The sequence below is a fragment of the Giraffa tippelskirchi genome, chromosome 11 (genome assembly GCF_054371585.1).
Source record: "Giraffa tippelskirchi isolate mGirTip1 chromosome 11, T2T-mGirTip1v1.2.pri, whole genome shotgun sequence".
Classification (NCBI taxonomy): Eukaryota; Metazoa; Chordata; class Mammalia; order Artiodactyla; family Giraffidae; genus Giraffa; species Giraffa tippelskirchi.
The window spans coordinates 124,231,793-124,259,407 of NC_137285.1; the positions used below are offsets into that span (position 1 = coordinate 124,231,793).

The window sequence follows — 27,615 nt, forward strand, 5'->3', positions numbered from 1 at the left end:
GGCGGGGGGGACAGGGGGGAGGTGCGGGGGGATCGGGGAAAACCGGCCAGCAGAGGGCGCAAGAACCGCGTAACCCAGAGCGCCGCCAGAGAAGGAGGGGGCGAGGGAGCGCAGGGCGGGCCTCTGGAAAAGTGGGGGCGTAGTCACAAAGGGTGGGGCTCCTGGAGCTGCTTGGGGAGGATTGGGGGGCGGTCAGAACTGGACTGGCTGCAGAGGTGGGAGGGGCGGGGCGTTTGGACCCGGTCGCAGTTACAATGGGCTTCGCCGCGAAAGACCTGATAGGAGGCGTGTCCTGGGCGGGGTGAAGGGGCGGGACGGGGAGCAGCGAGCGCCCAGGTTGGCCTGAGGCGCGCACTGCTCCCCCTGGTGGCGGGTCTCTCGGCTGGCGGAGTGTTTCTCCGTGTACCTGTGTCAGTGGTGTTTGTGGGTCTGAAGTTGCCATGTTGGGGGTCCCTGGGGCAGGAGGCGTTTCCGCCCGAAAGCAGTGGGTGCGCCACCCTGACTACGCCCGCGGAGCTGACCACACTCGGACGATTCATGTTGCAGCGAGTGCTGGGGGGAGGTAGCTTGCCCGCCGAGCTCCCAAGGGGCTCATCTGGAGGGCTGCTTCAGTCAGCCTTTGCTCCAGCGGTCTGTCGGCTCCTCCCCGAGTCCCTCCTCTCCCCACCCCCCACAACTCCCGATTCCCAGCCTAGCGCGCTCCCGGAGCCCACCCCCTCTTTTGGGCGCGAGGCCCCGCCCCCCACCCCCTTTCCACTGCCACAAAGTTTATTTGCAACAAAAGGGAGCTAGGAGAGAGCAGCCCAGAGGGAGGGAGCGGGAGCAGGAGCTCGAGGGGAGGCAGGCCAGCCGGCTGAGGAGGGGGCGCAGAGCCGAGGAACGGAGCGTCGGGATCCTGCCGGGACCGGGTCGGGCCGAGATGCTCCAGGCCGCACCGGGCAAGGCGGGGGCTGGGCCCAGGAGTCGACGCTGAGGCGGGAGGGGTCGCGCGGGATGGAGCCGAGGCGGCCCGCGCGCCCAGAAACTTGAGCCGCCGCAGCTAAACCTCTGCTCGGGTCTCTGCACCCTTACCCCGCTAATCGCCTCGTACTGCGACTTGCGAGACCCCGGCCTTGGGACCCCGGCCGCTGCGCTCCTTCGGGACGGGGGCGCAGGGGGGGTTGGCCACGGCTCCCCGAGGCCAGCCCCCCCAGAGTGAGTCCCGCCACCATGGCGGACGGGGCGCCCCGGCCCCAGCTATATCGCAGCGTCTCGTTCAAGCTCCTGGAGCGCTGGAGTGGCGGGCCCGGGCCGAGGGAAGAGGCCACGGACGCTCCGGGACTGCGGCGCCGCTCCTCGTGCCGGCCGGTCGCTGCCGTCCCGGCCCAGCCCTCCCGGCGCGTGTCCAAGCTGGCGTCGGGGCCCCCGGCCGCCCCCGCGCAGCCGCGCCCGCTCCGCAGCCTCTCGCCGTCGGTGCGCCAGCTCTCCCGGCGCTTCGACGCACAGTGTCTGGACGACAACTCCACCGGGGCCCGAGACGGGGGCGTCTCCCCGGCAGCAGCGGAAGAAGCGGCAGAGGGAGCCGCGCGCGGAGCCTGGCCCAGCGTCACGGAGATGCGCAAGCTCTTCGGGGGCCCTGGCTCCAGGCGGCCCGGTGCCGACTCAGAGGCCTCGGGGACGCCCAGCCCTGACGGGGCCGCGTGGGAGCCGGCGACCCGGGAACCCCGGCAGCCCCCGACGCCACCTCCTCGGACGTGCTTCCCTTTGGCGGGCTTGCGCTCGGCGCGGCCGCTGCCCGGCCCGGGGACCGAGGGGAGGAGGCGGCGGCAGCAACAGGAGCGAGCGCAGCGTCCGGCGGATGGTTTACATTCTTGGCATAGCTTCTCCCAACCGCAGGCCTGGGCCCGGGCCTCCTCCTCCTCAATCGCTTCCTCCTATCCTGTCAGCCGCAGCCGGGCTGCCAGCTCCAGCGAGGAGGAAGAGGAGGGACCGCCACCGCCGCTGCCCGGGGCGCAGAGTCCGGCCTACCACGGCGGCCACTCCTCAGGCAGTGACGAGGACCAAGACCGTGAGGGTGGCCACTGCCGGGGAGGGAGGACGGGGCCCAGGCCTGGAAGCTCCTCTTTGGATAAGGACTGTAGGCCGGACAGTTATGGGTTAAATCCGAGCAGTATGGACTCGGCAGGGGGATCTGGGAGCCCCGATCCCCCAACTCCTCCAAGAGCTCCAAGCGAGGAAGGACCCCAGGAGTGGGGTACTGGCTCTCCTCCCTGTGTACCAGGTCCCCAGGAAGGACTTCGGCCCTTGTCAGACACTGTGGGGGGAACGTTCCGCGTGGCCAAGGTGAGCTTTCCCGCGTACCTGGCCAGCCCTGCAGGCTCCCGTGGTAGCAGCCGTTATTCCAGCACAGAGACTCTCAAGGATGAGGAGCTGTGGGCAAGCCGGGGTTCTGGGAACTGGGGCGTGTATCGCTCCCCCAGCTTTGGAGCCGGGGAAGGGCTCGTCAGGCCCCAGGTGCGAACCCGCATCAAGGGACCTGTGGGCACCACGAGGGTATTGAGGGATGGAGGATTGGACCTGGACAAGAGCCGGCAACGGAAGTCCCTGTCGAATCCAGATATTGCCTCAGAGACCCTGACACTACTCAGTTTTCTACGTTCAGACCTTTCAGAGCTGAGGGTCCGAAAGCCTGGTGGGCGACCTGGAGACCTTGGAAGCGGCCCGGTGGATGGCAGAGATTCACCATCGGCAGATAGCTCAGTGGGGCAACTTGGGCCCATGCCCTCCCCAGCCCCAGCATCATCTGGCACGCGACCCACACTGAAGGACTTGACGGCCACCCTCCGAAGGGCAAAGTCATTTACCTGCTCCGAGAAGCCCATGGCCCGCCGCCTATCCCGCACCGGTGTCCTGAAGCCCAGCTCCTCTGAACTCCTGCTGGCAGGGCCAGGTGCCAAGGAGGACCCACTGCCCCTCGTCATCCAGGATCAGTATGTTCAAGAGGCTCGTCAGGTTTTTGAGAAGATCCAGCGCATGGGTGCCCAGCAGGATGATGGAAGTGATGTCCCCCCTGGGAGTCCTGACTGGGCAAGAGACGTGACTGGAGGGCAGCGGTCTCAAGAAGAACTCTCCGGCCCTGAGTCAAGTCTGACAGATGAGGGCATTGGAGCGGACCCTGAGCCTTCTGTTTCAACATTTTGCAGCCTGGGTCCCACAGGAGTGTGGCGACCCCTCTCCTCGTCCTCAGCCCAGACTAACCACCATGGTCCTGGGGCTGAAGAGAGTCTGGGAGCATGGGCCCTGGTGTCCCCTGATACCCCTCCCACACCTGGTGCCCTCCGCCGCAGACGCAAAATCCCACCTTCAGGCCCTAATGGGACTGAACTGAGCAATGGGGAGGCAGGTGAGGCCTACAGGTCTCTGAGTGACCCAATTCCACAGCGCCACCGGGCCGCCACCTCTGAGGAGCCCTCTGGGTTCTCTGTGGATAGCAACCTCCTGGGTTCGCTGAGCCCCAAGACAGGGCTTCCGACAGCCCCAGCTGTGGATGAGGGCTTGATCAGCGGCCACAGTGATTGGTCTGTGGGCAGTGAAGAGAGCAAGGGGTACCCCGAGGTTATTCAGAGCATTGTTCAGGGGCCAGGTGCCTTAGGGTGTGTGGTGGATGACAGGGTTGCTGGCAAAGCCCCCAAGAAGAAATCTCTGAGTGACCCCAGCCGCCGTGGGGAGCTGGCTGGGCCTGGATTCGAGGGCCCTGGAGGGGAGCCCATCAGAGAAGTCGAGCCCATGTTGCCTCCGTCGAGCAGTGAGCCCATCCTGGCTGAGCGGCGGGCAGAACCAGAAGAGCCCAATCCTGCCAAGGGCCGGGCACAGTCTGAGAGGGCCTTACCTGAGGCCCCGCCTGCCTCTTCCACTGCCCACCATGACTTCCACCTTGACCCGAAACTTGCTGACATTCTGTCCCCACGGCTCATTCGCCGTGGTTCCAAGAAGCGCCCAGCCCGGAGCAGTCATCAGGAGCTCTCAAGAGAGGAGGGCAATCAGGACCAGGCTGGCAGCCAGTCTCTGGCCCGACCCTCCTCCAAACACATTCGCCATGCCAGTGTGCCTGCCACCTTCACACCCATCATGGTACCTGAGACACCGACTTCCGTTGGCCCCCCTGTGGCTGTGCCAGAGCCCATGGGCTTCCCTGGCAAAGCCCACCCCACGATGCAGGCACCATCTCTTGAGGACGTCTCTAAGCAGTACATGCTGACCCTCCACTCCAGTGGGGTCCCTGCCCCAGTGCCTATGGATATGCCATGCCTGACTCCGACCGTACCACCGTCTGCGGAGGCCAAGCCACCAGAGGCAGCCCGGGCTCCAGATGAGCCTGCCCCAGCCAGCAAGTGCTGCAGCAAGCCACAAGTGGTGAGTCTTAGTGGGGGGCCTTTGGGGCGGGGCGAAGGAGGGCCATGGATGTGACTTCTGCAGGAGTGTGCTCATTGGGCAGGTGCCCAGGTGTGAGGGAGCTTCTCAGGCCCTGGAAGTGCCCAGGCAGTTTTAAGAGTGTTAATGATACATGGCTCCTGTCTACTCAGGCCCCAGAGGCTTCTGTTGGTGCTAACATCAGAGGTTCTTATCTGCTCCAGTGTATTCTGGGTGATAATTACAAAGGGTTCTAATCTGGTACTTTCAATGTTTTTCAGGGAATAGTTTTAAAGATTCATATCTGGTTCTTTTTTATCAATACATGAGGAGCTGTGAGGGTAGTGGCACCTTCTCAAGCGCCTTGCTGACCTCCTGTAGGATGTTTAAGTTTGGAGGCCCACAGTTGACATGGGTTTGCCCTTCCTCATGTGGCTTGCCTGTGGCAGGTCAAAATCTGGGTCTGAGCCTGGGCCTGGGAGAATTGAAGAGGTACGAGGCATGACTTAATCTCCATAAAGTGGAGAGGGCTTCGTAAGGTAAATTGGCAGCCCTGGCTTTTCTCTGTAACTCAACCTCCCCATCTGTAAAAATTGGGGGTTTTGGACAAGGTGGTGCCTCTGTCTCCTTCCAGCTGTGCTATACAGATTTGTGGGGAGTCTGTGGCTTGGAGTTGGCACACTCTTTGGACCTGAAATCTGCCAAAGCCTCCTCTGATTAGAATGAGGACCTCTCGGGGAGGATAGGGTCAACAGAGGGGCTGTCAGCAGACAAGACTTGGGAGCACTTGTCCCTCATCCTGCAGGCTTGTATCTTCTCCCCCCTCCCCTTCCTGGTGACTCTGAGATGCTTCCTCCTTCCTCTGCCAGACCCCAGGCCCTGGGACTCATTCTCCCAGAGACCTCCTCTCTGCCTTCTGTCTTTAGCTGTTTTTGGAGTTTGGGCTGTTGGATTCACATGGGTTCTAGGCAGGGTGATGGCCTGGCATCTCAGTTGGAAGCTAGATTTGAGGCTCTGGCTTTGAGTCTGAAGTGGAGATGGCCTGGGGTTATTTCAACCATGGCTCGCACACCCACTGTGTTCCCTGTAGAGTGAGGAACCTAAAAACCCTAAACCTTGGACTAATTTGGTCACTGCCGGTTTTCAGTGCTCTCATGGGCTTCTCTGAACTCTCTTTCTCTCTTTGTTTCTCCCTCCTGTCTCTAGTTTTTCCTAGTCCTGACTCTGGTGTCTCTCACAGAGGCTGCAGAGTCTTTGGGCAGAGAGGGGAAACACTTAGGACCTGTCCTTCCTTCTCAGAGCTTGGTAGGGTAGCTCAGGTGCCTATTGTCTTTGTGGGGGTGGGGAGGGATGACAGCAGGGGCAGCTCCTGCCAGGGACCCCCTCCCCAGATACTTTTCTCATATAATTATCTCCTCTGGGAGCCTTGAGGAGTAAGTTAGGGGAGTGAATCAAGGGACTTGGGGGGACTAGGGGGAGCTGGGCGCTGCTCCTAAGAAGAGGCAGTGAGAGGAGGTTGGAGTTTTTGCGGAATTGACTCCAGGTCTCCTCTCATCACATTGTCCTCCTGTCCTGCCTGATCTCAGGGAGAAGCTTAACTCCGCTCAACGCCCCACACGCTCCATGCTGCCCCCAGAGGGGTATGAGGTGGGACATACCTGCTCATAACACAGGCTTCTCCCTGTACTCGGTGGAGGCTCTCTCCAGCCTCCAAGCCTTTGCTTGCTTCAGTCCCCTTCTCTCTCCAGGCCCAGCTTAGTGTCCCCCCTTACCCCATAGAGAACTGGTGAGTCTGTAGTTGGAAAAGCAGCGTTTGAGCCCCGGCTCCAGATCCCTGTGTGGCCTAGGATCAGTCACGTCCCTGATTTGTGCCTCACTTTCCCCTTCTGTAAGTAATGGTATCTACCTGCCAGGCTTGTGTATACTGTGCGTGGGTGATATGATCGTGCCCTTCCTGAGGGCAGGAGAAAGGGGAAAAAAACAGGGTTCACTGTCTCAGCTGCTTCTCAGTGACCAGCCTTGGCCGCTCCTCCCTGCGCCCCACTGCTTTCTGAGCACAGGACTAGGCATTCTGGCCTCAGTATAACCTGGTGGACTTCAGTCAGCTCAGAAGAGATTCACCATCCCCTGACTCCCAACTCACTCATAAAGCCTGGAAGTTCTCCCATCTGCTAGCCTGAATCCCTCCTGCTGTCCCCTTCCTTCTGGCTCCAGGAAGATGGGGAGCAGCTGTCCAGCCCTCCTCCTGGCCTCCATGGAGGAGACAATGTCCCCCTTGTTTCAGGCCTGGGGCTGCAGTCACGCTCCCTAGGCTGTGGGTGGAGATGGTGTGGTGTGGGCTCCAGAATAAAAAGGGAAGAAGCTGTCATGCTTTGCTGATGAGGCAGAAACCAGTGTGAGCCCAACCAGGGGGCCGGCAGGAGAGGCTCCAGGGACAGAGGGGGCTCCTACCCCACCCTTGGGCTGCGAGGAGTCCCTCAAAGTCAGGCCTCTCCCACTCCAAAGTCCCATTTCTGCCCTCTGTGTGGTGCTGCCCCCGCTGTTGGAAGCAGGAGGCCTGGTACCAGGCCCAGCTCCTCTGAGACTTGAACAGAGTCATCTTGGGTTTCACAATTTTCCCATCTGTACAGTGGGTGGTTAGACTGCCTGGTCTTTGAAAGTCTATAGGATGGACTCAGCCTATAGAGTGGTCAAGGGAAACAGAAGGAGTCAGGGTATGGCTGGAAGGGAGAGAAAGGCAGCCCTATGCAACAGCTGTAAGGACCTAGGAGCCCAGGGAATAAGGGATAACTCATGGTCGCTTTCCGTAAATGCCTGCTTGCAGATGTACTGCGTGGAGGAGGCCCAGCTGTGGAGCATTTCTGCCCTGCCCCCTCCCACATGCCTTGTCATCTCCATTTAGGCCCACAGTAACCTGGAAGATCAGCAGTTCTTCATCCCAAGGCTTTCCTGTCCTGGCGCTAAAGTACAGAGTTGATCCAACCTTCTGTCCTCAAGTACTTGATACCCATTTGACAGAAGTGGCAACTCTAGTCCAGAAACAGGAAGTGGCTTGTGTCTCAGAATCAGATGGATGGACTCAGAAAACTTTAGCATACTGAAATGGCAGTAACAGCGGCTGACATTTATCAAGTGCATACTATAAAGAATCCGCCTGCCAATGCAGGAGAGGCGAGTTCGATCCCTGGGTTGGGAAGATCCCTTGGAGAAGGAAATGCCAATCCACTCCAGTATTCTTGCCTGGGAAATCCCATGGACAGAGGAACCTGGCGGGCTATAGCTCATGGTGTCTGATATGACTTAGCGACTAAACCACCACCACCATATGCCAGACTCTCTGAATGTTTCAGTCTTCAAAAATGAAAGCTGTGAGAATCTCACAAGGCTGAATTCTTAGAATTGCAGGCTCTTAGATTCCCACTGAATCCTAGAATGTCAGTGTCTTGGAGGTGAAGGGGCCTGAGGGTCCCTGTTTCTTGATGGAATTTCTTGATGGAAAAGGCTGCCATCTGTGTAATGGGGTAGGGTCAGGGGTTAGTAGGGGCCTTTCCTGCACCCCCAACTGTTTGAACACTTTCATGGTAGTTATTTAATGCTCTGGGGCCAGGGTTTGTGGTGGGAAGAACTTCAAGACTCAGAAAGGAGAATGCTGACTTTGAGGTCACCTAGTATGGCAGGGCAGAGCTGGGCCCATGCACCAGCCTGACCTTGCCCACACCCCCTGCCCCCAGCAGACATGGCCCCTATTCCCCTCCTTCCCAGCCAGCTCCCTACCTTGCAGAGGACCGCCTGGCTACAGCTCTTTGTCACCTTTCTTCTTTCTGTCTCTCCTTGGCAGGGAACCCACGGGGTGGGGGTTCTCTCCTTTCCCTCCTTGGCTCTTCACTCTGATTTTTCCATGGAAACTGGCTCTGGGAGGGGAGGCGATTAGGACATTTGGAATTCTGAACAGTACCAAATATCTATAATTAAATGTCTTGTCACCCAGCAGGAGGAGGTTGGGAAGGGGAGAACATGCAGACGGCTGTCCCTTTCGTCTGTTTATTCCCTGTCTTCACCCCCATCCCCAGTACTTTCTAAGGGTCCTGGGCTCTTAGGGGAGTGTGGCCCAGGAATGGGTTGTCCTCCCCCCACCACAGGGAAGAGCTGGGGGATGGACCAGAGTTGCGTCTGACATTTTCCAGCCCTGAATTTTCAGGACCAGCTGGGTTTGGGAGGCTGGGAAGCTGCTGCTAATCCTGTCCCCAGCCCCCTCCCAGTGCCAGGACTTGCCCCTCCTGCTTCCTTCCCGCCCATCTGTGATCTCTCAGGCTACACGTGCTGCTGGGCAATGGGGTGGAGGCACCACCAGGCTGCCGAAGCACTCAGAGAATTCAGGATCTAGTAGCTGACTGGAAGGGGCTGTGGGATGTTGAGAGACTAGCCTGGGTGCTGGCAGGAGACGCTCCCTGGAGGAGGCTCTGTCTGGAGCTCGGCTTTGAATATCCAGAGAAGACAGGGAGAGGTTCTAGGAGGAGGGCACAGCATGGCAGAGGCTAGTAGGTGGGAAAGAACAGATTAAACTGTGTGTCCTAGGAGTTTGTTTCAGAGACTTGGGTGAGCTTTGATAAGGCAATGCATTCATCCTTGCAACAAATGCTTACTGAACCCCTGGACACTCGGGCACTCTTCTAGGCCCTGGGATACAGCAGCAAACAAAACAAGGCCTGACCTCATGACGTTTCCAGACTAGTGAGGAGATCTATCTGTAAATGGATACCTTGTGCTTCAGAGAGAGATGAGGGCTGGGAAGCACAAGAAACCAGGATAAGGAACTAGAGGATGACATGGTGAGGGAGGTGCTATATTAAATTAAGAAATCTGAATAAGGTCTCACTGAGGAGGTGAGATTGGAGAGCAGAGGCTTGGTGGGAGCAAGACAGGCAGCTGTCTTTTGGGGAAGAGAGGAACAGCAAGTGCAAAGGCCCTGGGGTAAAAGTCAAGAGGACAGTGTGAATGGAGTTAAGTAGGAGATGAGGTCAGAGTTCAGGGAGGGTGGAAGTGAGCTGGGGCCAGATGAGGTAGATTTCAGAGACCAGTAGGAGGTCTTCCGTGTTTACTTGAGGTGAGACAGCAGGCCATATTTTGAGGTTCTGAGTTAGAGTAGTGACCTAATCTGACTTAGGCTTTCACAAGTCTGCTCTAGCTACTCTATGGGGGTAGACTGCAAAGGCCCAGGGGAGGGGGCATCAAGAGGCCACTGGAACAGTCTGGGTAAGAGATAATGGGGGCTTGGGCTGGGGCAGAGGCAATAGAGTAGGGGGTTTCTGCTGCAGCTCCTTGTGGCTGTGAGGGGTCACTTAGAGTGGGGAGAGGGCGATTGACAAAGTCCCCAGGGTCAACTGGAGCTGTAGGCTGCACCAGCCGCCCCTGTAGACCTCTGTTGGTGTGGCTCAAAGGCTAGGAGGGTGGAGGTTTTCAGGGCCCCAGTGAGGCAGGCGGCAGTGCCTTATCCCACTGGTGTCTCCTCTGCAGCCGCTGTGACACCTGTCAGCTCCAGCTTGCATGTTACCTGAGACAGGGAGCTCGTGCCACCCACAGGCAGTGCTGTCCCTCCCATCTGGTCCTCCAGCTGGGGGGGCATCCCAGTACATAGATGAAGCAGGACCAGGGTGGACAGACTTGCCTCAGGTCCTGGGTCTCAAGTATGGAATTGGGCCCAAGGTGTCCTGACTCCCGGGCCATACGTTGGCCCCACAGAGTTCCCACTGAGCAGAGCTGGCAGGGATGATGGTGGTAGGGCGGGGGAAGGGGGAGCCCATGTTTCCCAGAAAGGCTCGCAGCCCTGGCGTACTTATTGGGAAACGTGCCCAGGCAGCCTGGCGCCTTGGCTGGCAGGCCCTGAAACGGGGGCGCTGGGTCTCTTGGGAAGCAGGAGCCTATTAGAACCATGCCCCCCCCATGGGAGTTGATCCTCCAGGCAACCCCCACCCCCACCCCTAGGCCTCTGGGGCATTCCAGGGGTGGACAAAGGCAGAGGAAGACTGCCAGGCTGCCACGCTCTGAGCTGAGACTGGTCCCCAGCCCATGACAGGCAGGGGCCTAGGGACCCAGCCAGGATATCTGAGCCCCCTCCAGTAGCTTTGGGGCTCATGAGGGATGACGTGGTATGACACATGGAGGTTGGCTCTAGGCATCAGGAGACCTGGGTTCTAGGCTTGGCCTCTCTGTTTTCCTGCTGTGTGGCCTTAAGTAAGTCCCTTCCCTTCTCTGAGCCATAGGTTCCTTCATGTTCTTGGGCACCAAGAACTCCCTCTCCTGCTGGGAGAGGTAACAGCTGTCCTTAATAGGATTCCAGCTTGTGTTAATAGACTGAAATGCTGGTGGGTGGGATTCACAGTCCCCTTTAGCTTGCTGAGGAGACTGAGGCTCAGAGTGGGGCTGGGACTCACCCAGGCTTGGCCCCCAGGGACCCTGTTCCCTATGACCAGCTGCCGCTTTGCACCCTTCCACACATATAGAGGGGGCCTCTCCCACACACTTGTGGCAGATTGTGGGGCTCACTCTGGGGCCTGCACACAGAAGTGTTGATGCTGCTGCTGTGTGATGTTAGCACTTTCTTTGGGGTTTGGGGCAGTTGTGGAGCTCTGAAACACTCCCGGGGCAGGGAGAAGAGGAGAGGGGAGTCTCCAGAGGTACCTGAGGTGGGAGGAACATGAGCTAATTCCAGGGTCTAGGCTGGCAGATGGGTGGTATATTAGTTTCCTATTGCTGCTGTAGCAAATTACTACATGTTTAGTGACTTAATACAAGTATTATAGTTCTGGAGGTCAGAAAAAATGGGCTTCACTGGGCTAAAATTATGACGTTAGCAGGGCTGAATTCCTTCTGAAACCTTTAGAGAAAAACTATGCCCTTTGTCTTTTCCATCACTGGAGACTTTTGGCACTTCTTGGCTCATGGCCCCTTCCTCCATTCTCAAAGCTCTCAGTCAGGTGGTGCAGTGGTAAACAATCCACTTGCCAACGCAGGAGACATAAGAGATGTGGGTTCGATCTCTGGGTCGGGAAGATCCCTTGGAGTAGGAAATGGCAACTTGCTCCAGTATTCTTCCTGGGAAAACTCCATGCACAGAGGAGTCTGGCAGGCTATAGTGCATGGGGTCACAAAGAGTCAGACACGACTGAGTGGCTAAACAACAACAACAACAACAACGTAGTGTCTTCAGATCTCTCTCTCACGTTGAACCAAACCTCCTTCCTCCCTTGTAAGGACTGTTGTCATTACTCTGGGCCTGTTTGGATCATCCAGGATAATCTTCCCATCTCAGAATCTGTAATTACATCTGCAAAGTCCTTGCCATGTAGGATAACATTCACAGATTCTGGGGATTCAGACCATGTAGGATAACATAGTCACAAGTCGTGGGGATTCAGATCATGTAGGATAACATAGTCACAGGTCCTGGGGGTTCAGACGCAGACATCTTTGGCCGTTACTCTGCTTTTGACAGGTGGGCAGAGGGGTCAGGCTGTCAACTTCTGGAAGCCAGAGCCCCCACGAGGTGCTGGTCACCGGGTAGAACTGATCTGGTGAACTCAGGCCCCTTGCATTTATCCTGCACTCATTTCTTTCCCTGATCATTTGTCACTTTCACTTCTCCATTCATTCAGCAGTCATTTGTTGAGCCCTTGATGGTCAATAAGAACACACAAGGAAAGCTTGGACATCATCCCTGCTTGTCAGGGGTTCTCAACAACAGTCTTAGCCCACTGACGTGGGTGAGGTCCAGAGGGTGGCTGAGCCCTGCTCTGGTGGGAGAGGGACAGAAGAGCCAGCACGTCCCCTGTGGATGGGTTTGGCTTCTAGAGTGACTGCCTAAAAATTGGGATGAAGTAGCTCCCAAGAAGGGCAGTCGGCAGGAGAATGTAGAGCCAGGGCAGAGAGAGAAGAGTGGGATCTAGGGTGGAAATCACATCTCTGCTGCACTGGCCCGGACTGGCTCAGAGCAGATGTCCAGGAGCTCCCCTTCCCGCTGTGCTGGGAGCTCTGTGTTGGGCACTAGAGACCCTGGTGCTGTTGGACCAGAGGGCCTGTCAGGTCCCTTCAGGCCCCGAAGGGCTGAGGTGCTGTCTAAGAGGTGGCCCTGAAGGGTGGCACGTGGAGGGTAAGAAGCATGGTCCGTGTCCCTTCTCGGGCTGGCTTTGGGATCCAAGGCAAGCATTTTCAGATCCCTCTGAATCTGTAAAGTGGGTGAATTATCCCCTCACTCCATGAAAGATTATGATTAAAATTGAATGAAATCATGCCAGGAGGGTTTCCTCAAGAAGTGTTAGTTCCTCCCCTTGTAACTGAGATGCTAAGATTCTGTGATCCTAAGAGACCCTGATTCCAAAATGCTCAGGTTCTCAGCATCTCTTTCCAGCCATGAAGCAGAGGACAGAGCTCTAGATAGGAGGGGTGGTGGGATCCTGGCTACATCTGTAGGGTGGGTGACCCAGCAGTCTGGGCCTTTGGAGGTGGGCAGAGGGAGAGGGTCTGGGCAGTGAGGTGGAGCCAAATGCGCACTGACCTGGCTCCTGTCTCCCGCTCCCTCACTCATTTTGTCACCACCAGCCCCAGCCTAGGAGCAGAGTGGGGTCCCAGACCCATTGGAACCAGCCTGTGAAGTGGATCTCAGTCCCCTCTGCTACCCATCCTGGGCTGAGAGGCCCTTCAAGGTGGGAAGTCTGAGGTCCATGTGCCTGGTGGGCTTTGGGGTTAGACAGATAAGGGTTGACATCTCAGACCTGACCCTTGTTCTCACAGCTGGGTGGTATCTAACAAGTCATTGCACCTCAGCTCTGAGCCAGTTTCCTGCTCTGCAAAGTGGGAATGCTAAGCAGTTACTGTGAAGGCCAGAGAGAAAACGTATGAAACGAATCCTCAGCCCATAACCCCAGGTCTGGAAGCTCTCAGAATTGTGGCCAATTTAAAGTGTATACTTCTGAGATTGCCAGTTCAGACCACAAAATCTCATGGTTTCAAGATGAAGGAGTCTGAGTTTTTTTTTTTTTTCTGCAGAAGATGTAACTTTTAACTTATTTTTTTCATACATTTGAGATTATTACTTCTTGGTTCTGAGATTCTGGGGCCGGGGAGAAGTGGGGCGGTCTTGGGCCAGGGGGAGAGCAGTTGGGGGACTGTGATGGTGGGGGCCAGGCTGAGGGAGCAAGCACCAGGTTGGTGTCTGTTTCCTGTTTATTGGTTCCCAGGGGGTGAGCAGGCCCTGCTCCCCGAGCAGCATGGAGCAGGAGGGAGGGAGGCCTGGGGTCCTGGCTGCCAGCCAGCCCCACAGCCTGGCCTCCTGGGACTGTCGAGACCCCCCCCACTCCCCCAAGCCCCCTTGGACAAACATCCAGTCCTTTCCCAGGACAGGGCATTGGAGGTCAAGGAGCAGATGTGAAGGGAAGGGGCAGAAGGACGGGAAAGGACTCCCCCACTCCCCTCAGAAAATCCTACTGGCTCCATCTTTCTTGACTGCCTGTGTCACTGCGGTCTTGTTCCTGGTTCCTCACTGTCCCTGTCTGTCTCTCCCTGTGTCCCTGGGGTGGGACCTGGTGTGAGATGTCCAGCTTCTTGGCAGGCCAGGAGGCAGAAGAGGGAAGAAGAGGGGCAGGGCCTTGAATGCCGGGATGGCCCACCTGAGAAGACCCTTAGAAACCAGTGTGTCTTCCCATCACCCCTCACCCCTGCATTATTCAGCAGGGAAACTAAGGCACAGTGAGGGAAGGGGTCTTGCCCAAGGCCATGCAGTAGTGGACCAGGCCCAGCCATCTGCCCATGCACCTCACAGCTGGGTGTAAGGGGCCACACTGGGGAATTCTTAAGAGGTCAGGGGACATAGTCCCTTGGCATTTTAGAGAATTAGCCTGAACCAGGCAGGAAAGAGAAGCCTCGATGTATGTCTGGGGCCAAGAGGGCAGGGAGATCTCTGACCAGAGCGCATGGGGAGGGGCTGTGTGTGCAGGAGCCAGGTTTAAAGCCTCAAGGCTGAGTGAAACCGCAGAGGCTTTGTCCTGTGGGCAGTGGGGAGCCATGGAAGATAAGGAGCTGAGGAGGAGGAGGAGTGCCAGATGGGCACATTGGAAAGCATTCTCTGCTCATGGGGGGATGATTGGACTGGGGAGCAGGGAGGTTAGAAACCTGAGCTTAGGGGAGCAGGTAATATAGGGATGGAGAGAAACTTACTAGGGCAATAATTTGGAGGTAAAATTGAAACTTAAATTCAGAGGCCCTGTCCGAAGCTGGGGTGGGGGAGTAGGGCCTACATTCCTTATTGGAGTTAGAGAATGAGGCAGTGGACAGGGTGCAGGGTCAACTGAATCAACCCCCTGCCTCGAGGCAGAACTTCGCTCTGCATTTCTGGAAGGGCGAGGGAGCTCTGAGCCAGCTTGGGTCCCTGCCTCTGTGTTCCATGTGCTTTTCATCTAACTTCAGATCTTCTTGCTTCAGTGGAAGTGCCCTGCTTCTCAGTGGGTTCACCAGAGAACAGCAGAGCTCCAGGCTACACTCCCAGCCAGCCCTTCTGGGAGCAACCTGGGTGGGGAGCGTGTGGGAGAGAAAAGGAGCAGGCCTGTGCTCCCTGGCTGGCTAGGACCCAAGACAAGGCACTTGGCCTCAGTCTTCCCATCTGTAAAGTGGAAGTCCCAGATGTGGCAGAGCCCAGAAGAGCTCTGGACTCTGCAGGCTCTTGGGAGCTGGGGGAAGAGGAACTGGTAGGTGGACAGGCAGACAGCCTTGCCAGCCCACTTGACAGCCTTGCCAGTGCTCACAGTGGGTCCTGTAGTTGCAGACAAAGTATCCTTATGATGTTTGTGTCATAGACCCCAAGACAAATGCTGTGGCCCTGCAGTCCTGGAGGCCTTCCTGGAGAGGAGGGCAGAGGCTGTAGGAAGAGGAGTAACTCAGATTTGGGGCCTGCTCCTGAGCTTCAGTTTCCTCATCAGAGGCCTAAGTATCCTTCTAGCTCTCTGCTCCTGCCTGGACCAGAGCTTCCAGGCTTCTCCCCAAGGCCAGCGGAGGCGTTGCCTGGGGCGGGTGAGGAATTTCCGAGGGAACAGCTAAATTCAGTCCTGGCTAAAAATAGTCTGGGCCTGGCCCAGAGGCTGAAGGAGGAGGAGGAGGAGAAGGGCAGAGCAGCCGAGCTGCTCCTCCGCTTGCCCCGTCTCTTCACCTGGACCCTGGGCCTGGGCTGGGAGGGCCGCCTCCTGCCTCCACCTCTTTCTTCTACTCACCCCAGGCCTTTCCTTCCGTGTGGGCACTGGCTCTCTGTTCTCCTCCCTCCTTTGTCGTTCATCCTGAGCTCCTCCCTCGGTCTTGCTCCTCTGTCTCATGTCTCCTCTGCCCCTCTGCATCTCCCTGCCTCCAGCAAAGCTGGAGGCGCCCAGCCAGGACCAGGCCTCAGGAAGAGGGCCCTGTATAGGGTGATGTTCCTTCAGCGTCCTTGCCTGAGACTCAGGACCCCTCCCCTACTCAGGACTCAGAGCTGTTGCAGCTCCTCTCTACTCATGGGGGTAGACAGGTCTCAAAAAATTTGGGGGGTGTGAAGATGGGGTGGGGCCTCCAGTTTACCCTGTGACTCAGAGCTTGGTTCGGGTCAGGTGAGTCCACCTGTGGCAAGCTCTCCTGTTGCAGGCACGTGGTGGGGCATCAGAACACATTAAATGACACGGAGGGAGTGGGGAGGCAGGAGGAGGAGAGCCGGGTGCTGCCCCTGGGGAGTTCCCAGGCTGCTCTGAGCTTTCCTCACCACCTGTGTCCAGCCCTGTGTGGGCTGTTCCCTGGGGATCACAGGCCTGAGCAACCAGGCTGAGGGGCAAAGGGTACTTCCTGACCCCGAACTTATTGGGGATGAAGGTGGGAACTAGACACTGAGGCCCCGAGTAGGTGAGATACCAAGCTCAGATCACAGAGCTCAGGAGTGAGGAATCAAGGCTGACCTCCCTCCAGGAGATGCAGGAGAGAACCTTGTCTAATGCAGAGAGAACCGGAGGGAGGTGATGGAAAGTCTGAGGAGGTCTAGTCCACAGCACCTGCCTGAATAAGGTGCAGGCAAGGGAGTGGAAAGTCACTAGTCACGGCCACAGAGCTTGGGAAGCTCTTCCCATGTGCCTGGCACTGGTCTGAGCTCTTTCCACATATTCCCTCTGTTAATCCTCATGACCTGTCTTTGGGGAGGGGCTGTTTCCCTGTTTCCCAAATGAGGAACCTGAGGCGCAAGTTAGGAGTTGGGATCCGAGCCCAGACAGTCTGGTTCCGGGATATGTGAGTGTTACTTGGGCTCCTGGATTTCAGGACTGCCAGGGTTAGGGGGTGGTGCCGTTGCCAAGGTGGGCATGTGGGAGGAGAAGGGTGGGTTTCACTGGGCATAGGGAGCCCCTGGGACACACAGTCCACAGTCCTAGTCCTCAGAACTAGCCCATAGTAGTTGCTCAGTGAATATTAGTTGCCTGGCTCAGTTGAATAGGAGAGGTCCTTGAGGAGTGAGAGTTGGTGATGTGCAGGCAGAGGGAATGTTTCCTCTCTGTCCTGGGCCCAGGCACCTTCTCTTGGTGCTTGAGAGCCGCAGAGGTGAGTACTGGACTCCGGGCCGGTGGAGAAAGCTCAGGCCCAGGAGGTCGGAAGGGTGCCGAGCTGAGCCACAGGCAGGAGAAGGGGGGTGGGGGCGGAGTGCAGGCCCAGCAGGGCTGGCGCAGTCCCGCCTGCAGTATCTGGAAAGCAGATCTCTTGGGCCATGGCCGGCGTGACTCAAATGGAGACAAAAAAACCTTCCATATTTGGACAAAGAGCCCAGAGAGGCCCGGACCCACAGCCAGCCCAGGCTGTTTCCCCCACCCCCAGCCTCCCGCCCTGTCTCCCCCTGGGCCCCTAGCCCTGAGCCCTGTCCCATGAGTTTAATTCTTGGTCCTCAGGCAGCACCGTGGCCCCTTCCCCTCTGTCATCAGGCCACCTTCTGCGTGGCCAGGCCTGGGCCGTGTGTGCTGGGGAAAAAACACCCAGTGTTGGTCTCTGAGATGCAGAGGAGCCCTCTGGATGCGGGCTGGATGGGGACATAAAACCAATAGTTCCCGTGAGGTGGGGGAGTTGACTGTAGACCCCCATCCACCCCAGTGTGAGCACAGCCTGAAGTCACAACATGTAGACACACACACACACACACACACACACACACACACACACACACACACACACACACACACACAACACACACACACACACACACACACACACACACACACACACACACACACACACACACACACACACACACACACACACACACACACACACACACACACACACACACACACACACTCCCCAGCGGACTTCTATCCCCACAGAGACATCTGGGCAGATAATCAAAAGTGAGGACCTAGCCTGGGTACCCCTCATACCTTGCCTGGAGCAAGGTTTAATGACAGTGAAGTGGGAATCAATACAGGCGGCCAGGTGTCAACAAGGGATGAGTTGGTGTTACCCATCTGGGGAGACGTGAACAGAGCAGTTCTTCCTTGCACTGGAAGCCTGAGTGTCCAACATGGGGCTAAGTTGGACAGTGGACATTGGAACCAGGTGTCTGGGGAGAGGGCTTCAACTTACCTTCTGTCTGGAGCAGGACCTCGCTCCTAGGGGGAAAGTCCAGCAGTTTGACTGAGGACTAGGTGCTCATTGTCACCGGTGAAGTAACTGAACTGACTGCACAGCTGCTGCTGGCTTTTATAATTAGCCCTGGGTAATGAACTGTGGGATCAGCCTGGTAATGTGCTTGAAGAAAGCCCGGGGTAACCTTTAAAATTCAATTCCATTTCCATCCACTATATATTGTGCTTGTATATTCAGGGTGAGTGCGTGGTCTATAGGACAAACAGGAAGGGGTTCCTGCCCTAGGGAGTCCCATCTGAGAACTGAGACTCAGAAGGAGGGTGAGGGAGGCTGATGTGGGCAGTGGCTAGAGCCTTGAAGAACCATTAGGGCCCTGACAGACAGAAATGGGGCCAAGGGCTTTCAGGCAGAAAGACCAGGAAGGCAGAGGTCTGTGATGGAAAAGTCTGGTGCATCTGGGGTACCATGAAAGCTCCCTGGTTCTGAAGAAGTCAGGTGGGTCCTAGGGAGTCCGGAAGGCCAGCACTAAAAGTCTGGATTTGATCCCAGGGCAGTAATTTCCAAGCTTTTAAGAATAGTAGAACCTTTTCTTCTAGGAGAATCTTGACACAGAGTTATAAACTAGGTCAACTTGGAACCTTGTTGATTTAAGTGAAGGTGGGGGCCATGGCTGCCCTTTGACCACATCTCTCTCATGATGTACTTCCATGGAGCCCCCTGGGACTCAGGCAGAGAATCCCTATTTGGGGCAGTATAGGGTTTAGAGCTGAACAACCTCTCCCTTCAATTTCTCTGCAGGCTCAGAAGTTCAGCAACCCCCCCCAAAAAAACCAAGTTTAGCCCAGCCAGGCTCCCTGGGCAGGGACAAACCCCACTGGAAGCCAGGTCTCCAGGGGGAGCCAGGCTGATGGAGCACCCCACCCTGGGGCTCCTGTGAGCAAGCAGTTCTCTCCACCAGGAGCCTCTAGAGCCGGGTAGAGCTCCACTTGACCAGGAGGATGACCTGTGGGAATGATGGAAAGACCCCGATTGCCAACTGCTGCTGCTTGGGAAGGTGCACGCCCCTTTGTGGGAGGTGGGAGCTGGCATGCTTTCTGGCCCGGCTCACTCACTCACCTGGAGTCTGGTGGAGGCAGATCCTCTAGAGGTCCAGGAATCCCACTGGTACCTCTGGGGTGAGGTAATTTAGGTTAGAGTCAGGGAGACTTCCCCAGAGTTGAGAGTGAGTAAAAAGGAAGTGTGAACAGGTGTTGGCAGGGGGAAGCCTGAGCTCTGAGCATGGCAATTCCAAGGCCTCAGGAGCCAGGCTTTGCCCGCTTTGGACACTGGCCTAACCTGGCCCGACACATAGCCTGTGCTTCCACTTCTTTGGCCACCAGAAACGTGAAATGAGTAGAAAATTGCCAAGCATAAACATAGGGGAGGCTGCACCTGGCAGAGAGACTAACATAACACATGCCAAAGTCTAGGGTGTAGAAGAGTGTGATGGGTTGGAGGAAGAACAATAGCCAGAGCATGATGCAGTCACTGTGATACAGTGGGGAATTTGATGCTGGTGGGTCAGTAAGGACCAGGTCACCCAGGAAGTCGGGGGCCAGCCTGAGTGCTTGATCTTGACCCTGCATCCAGTTGTGTTGGTGTAATGGTTGGAACAGATTGGAGCCAGATGGCTAAGGCACAAATCCTGATCTTCCTCTTAGCTCTGTGACAATGAACAAGTACTTAGTCCCTCAGTGGATCAGTTTGTGCATCTGTAAAATGGGGATAATTATGATGGCACGCACATAATTGGTGAGAAATGTGATAATGTATCTGGTGGTGGGGCTGGACCACTGACCACTGAGGATCAGTAGGAAGTCATAAGGCAGATTGGAAAGAAAAGGGAGGATAGTAGCCTGGCCTGGCTGAGGAGGGTTCCCGGGGGTGGAGAGAGTGGATGGAGTTACACTCTCAGGAATATCCTAGAGAGTCATCTTTGTGAGAGGAGGGAGAAGCTGAGTTTCCCAAGAGAGGCTCAGAGTTTGCCCCCAGGCAGCTGCCCTAGGAGTAGAGCTAAGGGGCTACCAGAGGTGGGGTGGGATCCTGTGGGCTTGAGGGTCTGCCGGCTTCTCAGTGGCAGAAATCCTCACCCTGCTGTGAAGCTGCCTGGTGCCAACCTCTCTCTACAGAGTATCTGTGGCCCAGAGAGGAGCAGGATTGTTCACAGTTGCCCAGAGAGTTCCAGCCCCCTGGACCTTAATCCAGGCTGAGGACTCATTTCCAAACTCTGGTTCCGTCAAAGGCCAGCCCTGAGGTTCCTCAACCTATGGAGTGGGTGTGGGTGGGAAGGTGGCCTTCGAAGGAGAAATTTAGCAGTTTTCTGAGAAAGGACTTTGTCAAGCTCCTCTATGACTGCGAGGGGGGCGGGGAGAGCATCTTGGAGGAGCTGGCAGGTGGGACTGGAATTGTCCAAGAGACCAATTAGGAGAGCAGAGAGAGAAAGCGAAGACAAAGGTTCCAAACCCAGGGCCCAGAGCAGCCCACCATTCTTTCATTCCTTCTTCATTCATCTGGAGCCGCTCTACAAACTTGGTGCTGTGTGTAGGCGGAAACAGGTCACTGTGCAGACACACACAGGGACAGTGACCGCAGGGGTGATCAGGACTGGGACCGAGATGTACAGTGGCTGGGAGCCCAGAGGGTCCATACCCAGGAGGGAGTGTACAGAAGGGATGGTTCACGAGGAAGAGGCTGAGGCCTCTGATGGGTGAGAAGGAGGATAAGGGCTGCAAAGGCTGTTCAGAACTGAGATGTGAGCCTGGAGCAGGCTTAGGAGCCAGACTGTGAGGGGAAGGTTTTTTTTAAAACAAATTCAATGTATATATTTGAAAATTTGAATAGATAATATATTCACATGGTTAATAAAAATCAAAATGGGTAAAAAAATCTCCTCCCTACCAGTAGCCTCCCTGCCATATCCCGGGAACTGAGTTACTAGATCTTGTGAATCCTTGTATATGCAGATACCAGCAAATTCACTGACTTTGCCCACAGATAGTGGCTCACAGTCCACACTTCTCTTCACTGAATATCACTTGGAAGGCTGCCTCATCAGTGCCCTGAGAGCTTCCGTATTCCTTCTTGTACCACACGGTGTCTCACTGCACAGATTACCAAGCGGTATTTAGCCACATTTTAAAGGATATTTTGGTCATTTTCAGTCTTTTGCTGTTACAGATAGTGCTGCAGTGAATGAACTTGTTTGTAGGTTCATTTTTATGGGTACTGGTGTATGTTTAGGGCAATTTCTTGGGAGTGGAATTGCTGGAACAGAGTATACGTGTGATTTTAATTTTGATGCTATCCACAGGGGTCTACTACCTGAAAAAGATACCTCTTCCCCACAGCCTCACCGAGTCAGACCTTTGGGTGTTTTTCCCAATGTGGTAGGTGACATGGTATCTCAGTGTATTTAATTTACATTTATCTTATAATGAGTAAGGCTGAGCATCTTTCCACTTGTCTAAGAGACATTTGGATTCTCCTTTCTGTGAACTCTTTGCACCCTTTGCCCATTTTTCTGTTGGGTTATTGGCCTTTTGTTTTTTAAATTACTAGGGACTTTTAAAATATTGGGGAGGTTAGTCCTTTGTCTAGGTTATGGATTGCAAATATTTTTTCCTGACTTGTCACTTGACTTTTGACTTTGTTTATGGTATATTTCTGCCATGCAGAAGTTTTAATTTTTGTGTGGTCTAATTTATCAAGCTTCTATTTTATGGCTTCTGGGTTGGGAGTCATGGTTAGAAAGGCCTTTCCCTGTCCAGGCGTATAAAGCCATTTTCCCGTGTTTTCCTCTGGTATTGATATTTTATGTTTTCTTGTTTTATTTTACATTTATATCTTTGATCCACTTGGAATTTCTCCTGTGTAGTGTGAGTTATGGTTCCAACTCGATTTTTCTTCCAGATGGCTGGCATTTTCAACTCAGGTGTTACTTGGTCAGAATGAGAGCATCTTTTTGGAGTGGGAGGGGAACAGGGCTGTGGCTGTTACAGATCAGTGGCCGAGAGGTGAGGAATTCTTGGGGCAACATGGAATAACTTGATGGACAGTTGGAGACGGGGCACAGGCTGATGGCACCGCATTCCCAAATCCTCATCTGTGCTGTGTGACTTTGGACAAGTCCCATTCCTCTCTGGGCCTAGAGTATCATAGATGAAGGGGCCCTGGAGATCACCCTGATCCCAGGGTTGACTGTAAGGAAGGAGGAGGCCAGCAAGAGAGGGCTGCCTGGAGGCAGGAGCATAGAGGATGGCCATCAATCCAGCTCCCACTCAGGCTTGGCTGAACTGGAGGGGAGCTAGCAGTAGAAATCACTGTGTTCCTGGAGTGGGCAGGCAGGAAGGTGAGAGGGGCAGGCGCCCATTTAAAAATACCCTCTGCGGCCCGACACTGCAGGCAGGGGTAGGGGCAGGCCCTTTGCCAGCCCACCAGATCCAGGAATGCAGGTGGTTGCTGGGGGCAGGCACATCGTCTGTTGTCTCAGGGCTGTGGGCTGAGCCAGTCATAGCCATTCTTGGAGGTCCTCTACCCCCAGACATGAAACAGGCATCCTTGTCCTCACCAGTAGAGAAATAGGAAAGTCAGAGTGGACAGACACCACCCCCCACCCCAACCCAGGGTCTAGTCTTGGCACTGCTCTGGACTTCCTGTGTTACTGGGGTGGGTCCCTGTTCCCTAGAGTCTCTATCCATCAAAGGGACAACTGGCCTTGCTCTGGTTACTTCCCCCACCCCTAACCCTCACCCAAATTCCAGTTTTGATTAGAGCTGGAAAGAGAGATCTTGAGGTCCATGCCTCTTCCCCTTTACAGAAGGGGAAATGGAGGCCATGGAAGGACCTGACCCCCGCTCTGCCTTTGCTCTTCTTGGCTTTCCTGGACCTGTGGACCCTCCTCCCTGCCCCCAGCATGGCCTGTACCAACTCCCCACCCCCACTCCTGGGCCCCAGTGGTCAAATTCCAGGGCTCCGTTGCCATGGCAACACCCAGCTCACAGGGCCCCTCCTCTTGGGGGTTCTCTGCTAGTCCAGGGAGGAGACAGAGAGGGCCTCTAGCCCCTGGGAGGTGGAGGGGTTGGCGGTGGGGTGGGTAGGAGGTCAGACCCAGCTGGCTCTCATTTGTTTTCCAAAGGAGAACATGGAAAAGGCACAAAGTGTTGCAGTAAAGGTTTCTCAGTTATCCCAGAGACAGTGGGAGGTACAGAGGTGGTGACCTGGGCTGGGGACAAGAGAGACACCCAGGAAGCCCCTCCCAACCTTGCTGCTGGAAAATAACCCCCATAGAAAGGTCTAAGGCCAGAGGATTTAGGATGGGAGATGGACAATTCTTCCCAAGGTCACCACTGTCTAATACTAAGACCACTCAGGGACTGAGGGACCCAGTCCAGCTTGGCCTTTCCCCTGCACAGACCTGCCCATAGTACAAGGAGCTGCCAGGGGACCATTGTAAGGGAGCTGCTTGGTTCTGGGGCCGCAAGAAAGGACTGCCAAGGGCTGCCTGCCCTGGAAGAGGGCCGGTCAAGATTACCTCTGAGATGACCTGACTTCTAAGCTTCTCTGGTTATTCATAACAGCCAACATTTATTGAGAGCTCTTTGTTCCAGGTCCTATGCTAAGTAAGTCCTTTAAATTCTCTATTATATAGATGAAGCAGCTGAGGCACAGTTGTGGGCCTCCGAGTGACCAGGGCAGCCATCAGTGCAGGCTTTTCTCCTTGCATAGTCCTATGTATAGTTCATGATGCTGAGATGGTGTGCTACATGCTTCTGGCCTCTTTTTTAAAATTTTATTTATTTATTTTGGCTGCACTGGGTCTTCATTGATGTGCATGGACTTCCTCTGGTTGCAGTGAATGGGAGCTACTCTCTAGTTGCAGTGCTTGGGCTTCTCATTGCGGTGGCTTCTTTTGCGAAGCATAGCCTCTAGGATGTGCAGACTTCAGTAGTTGCAGCATGCAGGCTCAGTCGTTTGAGCACAGACTTAGTTGTCCTGTGGGATGTGGAATCTTCCTGAGCTAGGAATCAAACCTGTGTCCTCTGCATTGGCAGACAGATTCTTAACCACTGGACCACCAGGGAAATCCTTGCTTTTTTCATTTAATATTATACTGAACATTTCTCCATGGCATTTTAAAGAACTCTGTGGCCAGTTCCCATCTTGTGAAGAAGGCAGTATGAGTGCCCTCCTTGTGCTGGGGGCCTGGCCTGCTATCTGAGTTTCTCCACTGGGCTGGAAGGGACCCCCTCTCCTGCACTGTGGAATAGGTGTGGATATCCAGACTCCTTGGCTCCCCAGATGCACAAATCCTGTCTACTGTGAGACCTTAAGCCAGGCCCTTGACTTCGCTGTGCCCACCATCCTTTTGTGTAAAGCAGGGTAATAATAGGGCCAAACCCAGGAGGCTGATCTGAAGGTTAAAATAAATACCTGTAAGCAGCACATTATGAACCTCTCAAGGGAGATCAAGTCCTATTTGTATGCCATTGCTCTCTTCCTGTCTTCAGGCACAGTAAGGTTAATCGATTTACCCAAAGTGCCACAGCAGTTCAGTGGAAGAGGGGCATTTGCAGCCCAGCCCCACAACCTCCTGCTCACAAGAACCTGAGCAAGTTATGGCTCCTGACTGAGCCTTGATCTCCTCACTGAGTTGCTGTGAGGATCTGATGACATTATGCCCTGCAAGCGTTTTGTAAACTAAAGTGCTGAGTTGGTGCCTCTTATTGTCAATATCACAATAGTAAGCCCAGAGAAACTCTGAGATTTTAAGGCTGCAACACCAGAAGCCCGAGGAGCTCAGAAAAGGAGCGGGGAGTTGACAGATCTGGGCTGTCAAGACAGCTTCCGAGACGTGGTGGTCCCAATTCTCATGCCTTGGGAGAGTGGCTCAGAACCTAGACTTGGCTCAGTCTGACCTTCAGCTATAAATCTTGTGGTGTACTGCAACCCCCCACCACAAACATGTTTACACACAGATACACACCACACAGACACACAGACACAGACACACACACACACACATATCGTGGGCATTAGGGCTGGCCACCCTAATGCTGGATACAGATGCCGATACAGTGCAAAAAGGCTTAGAAGCCATGGCTGCCTCTGGTCAGTCAAGGCAGAGACCACTTTTGTCAGCATGGCCCCAGCCCAGTGACAGCCCCCTTGAGGTAGGGTTGGAGTCATTGAGTAGGGTATAGTTGCTCACTGTCCCTGAGCATCTTGGCCACCCTCGGCTTGTCTGGTGTGATGGTGGGGTCGGGGGGGTGGGACTTCCCTGGCTTCTGGGTTGGGCCAGTGTCACCAGGGCTCAGGGCTCACTTCAGAGCCAGAGTAACGGATGGAACTTGCTCCTTTTTTGGGAGTGTCCTCTGGGTCGTGGAATAGGGTAGGGGCATGAGAGGTGGGGGCCGTGAGGCCTCCCAGCTGGTTGGGCCCCTTTGGATAAGCTGTGGTAGTGGAGCCCCAAGGGCCTGGTTCCAGCCTCAACTGACTGCCTGCTACCCTGGGGGTCAGGAGACACTTTTCTCTCTGAGCCTCAGTGCCCGTATGTAAAATGGGAAGGAACAGACCCTTCCCTGGCTTCCTCCTTCAAGGGAAGATTGGACGTGGACATTCTAAAGGTGCTGTGCACATTCAGTACACTCTTGCTTCATTCATCCACTAATTCACATACATGGAGTTTACTGATCATGGGCTGGCTCTGCTCTAGGCATGGTTTGTGTGCTCAGAAGGGAAGGGAGCATCTCTGCCTTCAAGCAGCATCCATGTCTAGAACGGAGGCCAGATTAGTGGGTTTGTAGGAACTGATAGACCCTCAAGTTTCCCTGGGCCTTCATTGGTCTGAGTATAATTTCTGGCACTGTGGGAAGTAGGGAAGATGGGGTCTTCTGTCTGCGGAGCTTTGAGAGCCCCCATGATGATGTCTATGGCTCAGGCAAGCCCTGCCCCCCCCTCCTCCCTGCCTCCTGGCTCCCCAAGGCTCTGGCCTGAGGCTGGCCTGGCCTTTCCCAGGGTGCCTGGCCCATAGCCTAGTGAGTCATCTTCCGCTCTAGAGGCAGGACACCCCATCCCACCCCGAGAGCACACACAAATGGAGGCTCCCCCCCACAACTGTGCCTGGGTTCGAGGGAAGGAGGGAGGGAACAGGATGGGTTGGAAACAGGCACTGGCTAACTTCCGTTCCCACGATCCCTCACCCCAGCCTGCTTGCATGCTGGAGAATGGGTGGAGGTGAGGGAAGCAAGCTCTCCTTTGCAGAGCACTCACTCTGCAATAGATGCCCCCCCCATTAAAAAAAAAAAAAGATTTATTTATTTATGGCTGCCCTGGGTCGTCTTTGCTGCACACGGGTCTTTTCCAGTTGTGGTGAGCGGGGGCTACTCTCTAGTTGTGGTGTGCAGGCTTCTCATTGCAGTGACTTTTCTTGTTGCGGAGCACAGGCTCTAGAGCTGGGGTTAGTTGCTTGGGTTTAGTTGTCCCACGGCGTGTGAGATTTCCCCAACTAGGAATGAAACCCATGTCCCCTGCATTGGTGGGCGGATTCTTTACCACTGAGCCACCAGGGAAGCCCCACCCTCATTTTTGAAGTGAAAAAAACCAAGGCTGAGGGGAAGGGATGTTTGCAACAGCAGAAGATGGTGGTGCTGGGCCCAGCGCATATGGGCCCGATACTCTGTGCAGTGTTCTGTGCTGAGCAAGATTTAAATATTTTGAATGAATAATTTTTAGAGCTGGTAGGGAAGGGCTCTTTAAGCTGACCTCATCCACAAGTTCTGAGCCAGGATTGGGACCAGGGGCCAGACCACTGTTGTGAGCAGCAGTGTGCACAGGGTGGGTGGGTACATTTCCAGGGAGCTAGGGTTGCTAGATTTAGCGACTCAATGGACATGAGTTTAGCAAGCTCCAGGAGGTGGTGAAGAACAGGGAATCCTGGTGTGCTGCAGTCCGTGGGGTCGCAAAGAGTCAGACATGACTGAGCGACTTAACAACAACAACTTTAAGACTTTGGGGTTCCCAGGTGGTGCAGTGGTGAAAAATCCACCTGCCAATAGAAGAGACGCAAGAGACATGGGTTTGAGCCCTGGGTTGGGAATATCCCCTGGAGTAAGAAAATGGCAAGCCACTCCAGTATTCTTGCCTGGAAAATCCCATGGACAGCAGAGCTTGGCCGGCTGCAGTCCCTGGGGTTGAGAAGTCGGACACGACTGAGCATGCACACGAACTTGAGACTTCATCAGATTCCCAGTGGTATTCCTGCCCACTACCCACCCCCCCAACACACACACACACACACACACACACACACACACACACACCACAAGCGGGCACACACACACACACACACCACACAAGCACACACACATGCACATGCATCACCACTCAGATATGGGACCCAGAAAATGGGTTTTGGTTTCCCTGCCTATAAAGTGGTGGTGACAGTCCCAACCTCTTGGGCCCTGGAGATGAGTTCATTCAGAGTGTACTAGCTCTTCAGGAGATGTTTTTCACATCTGTTGGGGTCTGTCTGTCCACCTACCTCCTAACCCCCACCTCCTGCTTCCG

At 55.3% G+C, this 27,615-nt stretch overlaps 1 protein-coding gene across 1 annotated transcript in view; it reads left to right on the forward strand.

Annotated features, from left to right (window-relative positions):
- Nucleotides 1–390: 390 nt before the first annotated feature.
- ARHGEF17 (Rho guanine nucleotide exchange factor 17) overlaps nucleotides 391–27,615 on the forward strand; it is a 60,185-nt gene continuing 32,960 nt past the window's right edge. The window contains exon 1 of the mRNA XM_081539527.1: nucleotides 391–4,392. Coding sequence (XP_081395653.1) covers nucleotides 1,210–4,392 — 3,183 coding nt within the window. The 5' untranslated portion in view covers nucleotides 391–1,209. The remainder of the gene's footprint in view (nucleotides 4,393–27,615) is intronic.